Source organism: Oxyura jamaicensis, chromosome 3 (assembly GCF_011077185.1).
Source record: "Oxyura jamaicensis isolate SHBP4307 breed ruddy duck chromosome 3, BPBGC_Ojam_1.0, whole genome shotgun sequence".
In the NCBI taxonomy this organism is placed as follows: Eukaryota; Metazoa; Chordata; class Aves; order Anseriformes; family Anatidae; genus Oxyura; species Oxyura jamaicensis.
This window is the reverse complement of record NC_048895.1, coordinates 117,719,516-117,728,154: the sequence shown is the minus strand read 5'-3', so window position 1 is coordinate 117,728,154 and position 8,639 is coordinate 117,719,516. Positions and strand designations below refer to the sequence as shown.

General features: G+C 67.2%; 1 protein-coding gene across 1 annotated transcript in view; it reads right to left on the bottom strand.

Moving 5' to 3' along the window:
* Nucleotides 1–345: 345 nt before the first annotated feature.
* KIF3C (kinesin family member 3C) overlaps nucleotides 346–8,639 on the bottom strand; it is a 15,172-nt gene continuing 6,878 nt past the window's right edge. Inside the window, exons 4-10 of the mRNA XM_035322046.1 lie at nucleotides 5,411–5,512; nucleotides 5,167–5,289; nucleotides 4,882–5,000; nucleotides 2,594–2,749; nucleotides 2,288–2,396; nucleotides 1,579–1,754; nucleotides 346–716 (exon numbers count right to left, since the gene is read on the bottom strand). Of these exons, the coding sequence (XP_035177937.1) occupies nucleotides 623–716; nucleotides 1,579–1,754; nucleotides 2,288–2,396; nucleotides 2,594–2,749; nucleotides 4,882–5,000; nucleotides 5,167–5,289; nucleotides 5,411–5,512 (879 nt within the window). The 3' untranslated portion in view covers nucleotides 346–622. The remainder of the gene's footprint in view (nucleotides 717–1,578; nucleotides 1,755–2,287; nucleotides 2,397–2,593; nucleotides 2,750–4,881; nucleotides 5,001–5,166; nucleotides 5,290–5,410; nucleotides 5,513–8,639) is intronic.

The window sequence follows — 8,639 nt, the reverse complement described above, 5'->3', positions numbered from 1 at the left end:
GGAAGTCAGCGAGACATCGCCGCTGCCACCGGTGTCGATGCAGCCCGGAGAGTCCCCCGTGGTCTCCGGCAAGCCCAGTGTAAGGGTCTGCCACCGGGAAGTCTCCAAAACCTTGCAGACGTTGCCACGACCGGCAGCACAGACCAGAGGGCAAGCTCCGTGGGATGCAGCGAGTGCAGCGGGGAGGGCCTGGAGCTGCCTCATCCCGTGCCAAAGCCGTGGGGGGCTGCGGGGCGGGGGGCTCGGGGGGCTCGGGGCCCCGCATCCCAGCGAAGGGACCTGCGCGGTGCCAGCCTCGGGCGTCCCGCAGCACCAACGCGCCTCCTGACTCTGCTCACCAACCACTCCATAAATAAATACGTTAAATAAATTAAGTGACAGATCCAGACTGGGGGGGGCGGGGGGTGAGGGGGAGGAAGGAAGGAAGGAAGGGGGCAGCTCCCATCGCCCCGGGGGGGCTGCTCACGAGCGTCTCACACAAACACAGGCGCACACCAAAGTAGCTGAAGACAAAGACGAACTGGGAGCGGTGGAGGTGCTGCCGGCGGGGCTGTTCCCGGGCCCCGGCGCTGGAGGCAGCCTCCGACGGGCACAGTCCTCACGGGGCAGGGGGTCGGGGCGGTCACTCCTGCGCCGGCGTCGTGGAAGCGCGCGGGGAACCGGCGGCGAGGGCGACGTGCGTGGTGGAGGACGGCAGCGACCGCGGCGTCTGGCACCTGGAGGGGGTGGCACGAGCAGAAAACCATCTCCCTTCTGCTTCCTCTTCCCCCGTCTCCTCCCCCGGATCCTGCTGTTTTCTGTGGGATTTCCTGCGCAGGCAGCGCCCAAGGACACCCAGCGCTGGACAGCGCTGCGCCTTGTGCATGCTCGTCCTGGGTGCGCGTATACGATGGCGTATTGCTGGCATCGTCCGATTTTTCACAGAGTCACAGAATCCTGGAGTGGTTTGGGCTGGCAGGGCCCTCAGAGCCCCCCCAGTGCCACCCCCTGCCATGGGCACGACCCCTGCCCCCAGCCCAGGCTGCCCCCAGCCCCATCCAGCCTGGCCTTGGGCACTGCCAGGGCTGGAGCACCCCCAGCTCCTGGGGGCAGCCTGGGCCAGGGCCTCGCGGCCCTCACAGTGAACAATTTCTCCCTAAGGTCTGATCTGAACCTCCCCTCTCTAAGTTCAAAGCCCTTACCCCTTGTGCTATCCCTACACCCCCTGACAGAGACCCTCCCCGTCTCTCCTGCGGCCCCCTTTAGGCACGGGCAGGCTCCCAGAGCCTTCTCATTCAACAATCTGAGGCTCACTTAGCAGCCAGTACAAAAGCAGCAGCATCCACGCTGTTAAATACCACCACACAGCAGCAATTCCCAGCTAGTTTGAAACCCCAAAGCAGCGGGGGGCACAGGAGGCCCCGCGGGGCAGCAGCTCAGCAGGGTGAAGGGGAATCGGGTGTTGGTGTCTGGGCGCCCCCAAAGCTGCCTCCAAATGGAGACAGGAAACATTTCCAGGCTGCCCCGTGCCCTCGGCTCCCCCTTGGGCCCCGTGCAGCCCCTCACGGTGCATCCCAGCCACGGTGCTCGCGCACTCACCAGGAGCGGGACTTCCTCACGCGGGAGGCCGCCGGCCGCTCCAGGAGGCTGTCGAGGTGCATCAGCCTCTCCAGGTGCAGAGCCCGCGGGTCCTGCTCGGCCGGGTCCCTGCTCCGCTCAAACTCAAACACGGCCGGCGGGGAGAGGTCCAGCTCCAAGAACATGATGTTCTCAGCCTGCAGCAGGACAGGGAGAAGGGAGAGACAACGCAGGGGGAGTCACCGCATGGAAAAGCAGCGAGGCACCACCTCGGGCAGCTCCGCATCGCCGAGCGAGGCTGAATTCCCGCGGAGAACAAGGAGAGGATCCTCTCCTGGCTGCTGCTTTGCCCTGCAGACACGGCTGAACATCTTTGTCCCCTGAGACAAGTGGCAGGAGCCTGCAGAGGCAGCGAGCCAGCAGCTCAGGGATGGACACAGCCACCGGCCTGAGAAATGGGGCCGAGGCTCTCCAAGCTGGGAGCTTTATCTCAAGTACCTCAAGTCATCAAGTCTCATTTACTCCATCTTCTCTCCGGCTGTCTGGAGCTGTCATTCCTCCATCCCTCCATCCATCCATCCCTCCATCCATCCCTCCATCCCTCCACCCACCCCTCCATCCCTCCATCCATCCATCCATCCATCCATCCCTCCACCCACCCCCCCTCCCTCCCCCCACCCCCCCACCCAAGGATGCCTGGTCCCCTCTGCGCCCACCGCTCCCCCCGTACCCGGTACCGCGGATGAGAGCCCATGGCCATGGCGACGCGGGCGTACTGGCTGATGGGTCTCTTGTACCCCACGGCAGAGGTGGGCCTCTTCTTCATCTGGCTGCTGCTTCTGAAAGGGAAGCGAGGCGAGGAAGGTCCCTCACAGAGCACAAACGCTGCCGGCACAAAGGGTGCAGAACGGCGCCGGGCACAGCCCCGAGCACAGGACGGAGCCCAGCAGGCGGAGGGGAGGCTTCCGCCCGCGACCTCTCCGTCACGTCCCCGGGTCCCCGTCCCACAGCGGTGGCACCGCCGGGCCCAGCTCACCCCCGCTCCTCGCCCCAGCTGGCGGGGAGCCGCACGCACCCGCCGGCCGGCACCAGCGGCTGGAACTTCCACTGGTCCTCCTCGCAGTCGAAGTAGAGGCGGTTCACGATCTTGTTCTTCTCCTCCGGAGGGATGAAGTTCTCGATGATCAAGTACCTGCACGAGGCACAGGCCAGGAGAGGGGGGAGAGACGGGGAGGGAAGGAGCAGGAGAGGAAGGGGTTATCGGGACAGGAGGGAGAGCAGAGATGGGGGGCACGGAGGGGGGAGCAGGGCAGGGGAGGACGTGGGGGGCACAGGGGGGGCAGAGAGGGTTCGCCAGGGTGGGATCGGGCAGGGGTGGGCGAGGCAGGAGAGAAAGGGCAGAGGAAGACCGTCATTCAGAGAGGAGTGGAGAAACATCGTCAGCTCTGCTCTGCCTCCGGGCCATAACCCCCCCCCGCCTGCTCCCCGGCGGGTCCCCAGGCACGGTCTGCAATGCACAGCCTGCAACACGCAGCTTGCAAGGCACGATGTGCGATGCAGCCTGCGACGTGCAGCGTACGGTGTGCAGTTTGCAGTCGGTGACTTGCTGTTAGCCACGTGCAATTCGCAAGGCACCGTTTGCATTGCAGCCTGCAACGTGCATTTTGCAACGCACGGTCTGCACTGCGCAGGTTGCAACGTGCAGTTTGCAATGCAGCCTGTGATGTGCAGGTTGCAATGTGCAATTTGCAGCGCTCCATTTGCAATGCAGCCTGTGATGTGCAGCCTGTGATGTGCAGCCTGTGACGTGCAATTTGCAGCGCTCCACTTGCGACGCGGCCCGCAGCGTGCAGTTTGCAGCACGCAGTTTGCCAGGCAGCCTGCGACGTGCAGCTTGTGATGCACATTGCGATGCAGTCCGCAACGTGCAGCTTGCAATGTGCAGCCTGCAATGCACAGTTTGCAATGCACGCGTTGACTGCAGTCTGCGGGGTTCAGCTTGCAGCACACGGTTTGCAACGTGCAGTTTGCAACGCACAATTTGCAAAGCAGTCAGCACCGTGCATTCTGCGCCCTGCAGCTTGCTGTGCACGATGTGCAATGCACCCTGCACCCTGCACCTTGCCGTGCACGATGTGCAATGCAGCCTGCACCCTGCAGTTTGCCACACGCAGTCTGCAGCACAGCCCCCACTGCCGAGCCCTCGCAGCACCCTGCAGCGCACCGATGCACCAGGAACCCCCCGGGGCTCCCCAAACCCAGCCAGGAGCCAGCTGCTCCCCCCGACCCCTCTGCCCCCCTTGCAGCACGCTGCCCCCCATGCCCCCCCGGCCATGGGCAGGCCGGGATTACAGCGCCCTGCCGGCGCCCCGCCAGCCCCCTCGGCCTCGCTAAGAGCATTTCCTCTCAGCCCCGGATTATTCTTGTCGCTTTTTTTTTTGGCCTTTTTTTTAAAAGCCTTAATTCATTCTGAAAATCCCTTCGGAGGACGGAAATCCAAAGTGGCCACGCTGTCACAGCAGCGAAGCTTCCCCACGCGAAATGCGGGCGGGATGTGCTGCCTGCCGCGCGGCCCGAGGACCCGAAAATAAGGGAAAACTCAACCAAGTTGACCCCAGGGGGAATTCTTGTTTTCCCGCGTTGTTTTTTGGGTAAATTGGGAAGCTGCAGAAGGCCGTTCGGAGCAGATGAATTGCTTGCTTGAGTCCTTAAAATGTTTTAATCACGTTCAAAAGGCCGGGCAGTAAAACCGAAATGAAATTCTGCTCAGAGTAAAATTCTGAATATTTTATCACGAAAACGCTGAAATATTCAGATGTGTCTGGGTTGTTATTTTAAGATATTGAATAAAATAAATGCTTGCAGTGAAAACAGACCCACTGGGGGTGGTGGGGCTGAACCCACGTTTCTGGGGTGCTCTGGAGGGCACCGGGGGCCCCTGCACCTCACTGCACCCACCTGGGGGCATGAACGGGGCATGGGGGGGGAGCAATTTCCAACTCCCCTTCCCGGTGCCCTTTGTGCCCATGGCCTCCAACACCTCCGTGCCCACAGCGTCGGGGCAGTGCCCATGGGGCTGCTGCTCTGCACCCACCCCGGCGCTGCCGTTTGGGGTCAGAAACCCCAGAGGTGCTGGGGGCTCCTGCTTGGAGAGCTCCCCGAGCCGCTGGGACATGGGGCACCCTGCTCGGGGGGGGCTGATGGGGCAGGGGGGGGGGCACCCCGTGACACCCAGCCCCGTCACCACCCACACCCAACCTGCTGCTGTCGTTGGGGGGGGGGGGGTGCACTCCCCCCCCCCCCCATGGGCTCGGGGCCACCTACTTGAGTTTCAGCTCCCGCGTCTGCTCGTTCTGCGCCTCCTCCAGGTCCTGCCGCACGCGGATGTACTCGTCGTGCTGGTCCTGGATCTCCGCCTTCACTGCCTGCAGCTTGGCGTACAGCTGGGGGGGGGGCGTCAGCACAGTGCCCCCCCGGGACCCCTGCTCGGAGCCTCCTCCGGGCCAGCAGGTCCCGGGGGGGGCAGCGGACAGGGCAGGGTGGATGCACCCCCCTTGGGCCGGGGACCGGGGCGCCGCCCTGGGGGCCCCCCCCCCCCAGCTCTCTCACCTTCTTCAGCTTCTTGGTTTTGATCTCCACCTCCTGCTGCAGCGACGTGTAGGTCTCCCGCAGCTCCATGGTCTCCTCGTCCCGCAGCAGCATCTCCTGCTGCATCTCCCTCTCGCGGCGTTTCTGCGGCCAGGGGGAGAGGCTGAGGGGCGGCTCGGGCATGGCGCCCCCCACCCCGGGCACGCTGCCCCCCACCCCCAGCCCCAGGGACGGTCTCTGTGCGGAGGGCAGGGCCCCGCGGTACCTGCTCGGCTATCTCCTGCCGCTTCAGCTCCAGCATCTTCTGCTGCTCGTTGGTGTGGTCCATGATGGTCCTGCCGCCGATCAGCAGCTTGCTCTCCATGGCCTGGGGGGGGCACAAAGAGGGGTCGGGGCTCAGCGCATCTCCGGGAGGGGCAGGAGCTGAGCTCTGCTCGCTGAGGACAGCGCCAGGACCCGGGGGGACGGCACGGAGCTGGGACAGGGAGAGGTTCTGCACTCAGAGGTGGTCGGGCACTGGGACAGGATCCACAGGGATGTGGGCACGGCACCGAGCTGCCGGGGTCCGAGCAGTGCTGGGACGAGGCTCTCAGACACAGGGTCTGCTTTTGGGGTGGTGCTGTGCAGAGCTGGGAGCTGGACTCCCCCAACCCGGGACGTTCCAGGGCTCCCTGAGCCGGCCCAGCCCCGCGCTGCTCGTTGGGCTGACCCTGGTTAAACAAAGCTGGGGCTGGAGCACCCTGGGGCAGGAGCTCAGCACCCCCCGCACCCATCCCCACGGGCACAGGGGAGCTCAGCACCCCCGGCACCCAGCTGGGCACCGCAGCGGTGCCCGTCCACAGGATGCAGGGACACAGGGACGGGGACGGGCACGAGGCCAGGGCTGCTTCGGTCCCGCTTCCTTCCGCCCAGCTGCGAGCCCCGGGGCGCTGCGGATGTGCGGCAGCTGCTGGCAGCAGGGGCCGGCCGAGCCGAGCCGAGCACCACGAGCACGGTTTGGGCCCCCAGCGCGGTTTGGGCTCCACGCTGCTCAGAGCAGCCGGTGACCCGGGGCTGCAGCGGGTCCGGGGGCAGGATCCGAGCTCCCCGCTGCAGCCCTGCCAGGCACAGAGCTGGGCATCCAGCTCTGCCACTGTTTCCCCGGGGATGGTCCCACCCGGACCCCCACGGCCCACCCATCCCACCCACCCCCTCCCATCTTATCCCCCCCATCCTACCCACGCCCCACCCCATCCCATTCTGCACACACGCCCCTTCACACCCCCGTGCACCCACTCCCACGTGTGCAGGTGCTTGTGCACGCGTGCCCCCCCATTTGCCCCCTGCACACGAACGTTTGCAGGCTCGTGTGAGCGCCCCGCGGGCGGGCCCTGACAAAGGCTGCGCCCCCCCGGCCCCCCGGGACCCCCCTCGCCGCCGTCTCCAAGCAACTGCGAGGCACGAGGGCGGTGACGCCATGCACAGGGGACCGGCATTTCCCCGGGCACGCCGGTTTCTGGGGCACGACCGCTCGTTCCCCATTTTTTCCCCATTTTTTTTCCCTTCCCAGCCATTGCACGGGCTCGTGCGGCACCCGACGCCGCGGCACGGGGAGGCTGGGGAGCCCCCGGGGTGGAGAGACCGGGACCCCCGCGACGCAGCGCGGGTCCTCGCTGCCAGGGGAGCTGCTGCACAGAAGGGTGTCTCAGTCCCGCTGCTGTCTCCCCGCAGAAGTGTTTATTTACTGCAGCGGAGCCCACTCTCAGCCTGCCTTAGCAGGGCTGACCTCCAAGCCTCTCGCTGCAGCCCGCTTCCTGCCCCCCAAAGAACTCCCCCGGCGTGAGCAGGGAGCGGGATGGCAGCCCCGCTGCCCCGTGGCTGCAGGGTGCACGTGGTGGATGTTGGCTGCCCCACTAAATGTGGGAATTCGCCCCTTGGTGCTCACATTTGCAGCACCTGAGCCCGGCACCGCTCTGCCCGGCTCCCCGCGGGGCACCCGCACCCCCCCACGTGCTGCACGGCCGCGGCTCCGACATCCCCCGTGGCCCCAGCCCCCGGCTCATCCGTGCTGGCAACTGGTGCCCAAACCCATCGGGGAGGGCACCGCAGGAGGCTCTGCCCCTCCGCTGCCAGCCAGGGGCGGTTCTGCCCCCGCGGGGCGATGCTGAACTGGGCCCCCCACGGCTGGAGGCTGCGGAGGCCACCGAAGGGGCTGCAGCATCATCCTGGCCTCCAGCCCTGCCTCGTTACTCAGCAATTACAGGGCACGCCGTGGCCCCGAGCCAGACCCGCTGCGCCGCGCCGGACAAGGAGACGTGGGGGGACGGCTGCCAGCAGGAACCTGCGGCACGGCACCGCTGCGGGAGGCAGCGCCCGCGCCCGGCATCCCGGCCCCGACCGCGCCACGGCCAGCGCCGTGCTGGCCCCACGCAGCTCTGCCCCGGCGGCACGGCCCCGAGCCCACGGGGTCCCTGTGCCACGCAGGTGACCCCAGGCAGGGGCACCCGTCCCTGGCCATGTCACACAGCCGTGTGTGTGCCCCTGGTGACACCGGGGTGGCCGGGCCCTGCCTCGGGGCGCTGCTCTCCGGCACCGGGGTGTAACGGGGAGCCCTGCCTGGAGCCCTGCCCCAGCAGGGACCAAGGGAAGGGGCTCCCACCGCCCCTGTGCGCCCCCCGGGCACACCCGTGTCCCACACATCCCGGAGGAGCAGACATCAAAGCCACCCCGGGAACCCGCTGCAAGCAGCCCTGGGGGCTCAGCACCGCGTGCTGGGGCTGCAGCAGGCACCGTGCTGGCCACGGGGGTGGCCCAGGGACATCCCCTCCCCAGATCCCCCGAATTCCCAGCCAGGCGTGACGCTGTTGACAGAAGGGCGGTGGTGCCGTGGCTCAGCACCCGGGCTCCTTCCCCATCTCGGCACCCGCGTCCAGGGGCCGCCTTCATCCCATCCCCACGCCCAGGCGGGGCCCGCAGCAGCCCCGAGTGGCTGAGACGGGGCCGGTGGTGCCGGCATCGCCACGGCAGGGCCGGGAGCAGGAGGGGGACCCGGGGGCGCTGCTGGGGCTGCGGCACGGCCACGGGGCTGGGCTGAGGCTGCTGCCGCCCCTCTCGCGCTCGGCCCCAAATCCCCGAGCATCCCTGAGCCGGCAGAGCCGCGGCCCCGGCCCTGGGCATGTTCCCGGGGCCACCTCGGGGCGGCGAGTACGGATCCGCAGCATCTCCCCCGCCCCGCCGTGAGCCGCTTTGTTGTGCCGAGGGTCGGCGCGGAGCACAGCGCGCTCGTGCCACCAGCGGGCCCGGACGGGTGGCCCCAAGCCCCAGCAGCACCCACGCAAGGGCACCGTGGGGGTCCGCGCCTGAGGGCAACCCCAGCCCACCACTGCCCAGGGGCATCGGGGTCCCCTTGGGCACCTCGCTGGGGCACCCAGTTTGGGCACCTTGCTTGGGAGCCCAACTTGGGACACCCAGCATGGACACCCAGCATGGACACCCAGCATGGACACCCAACTTGG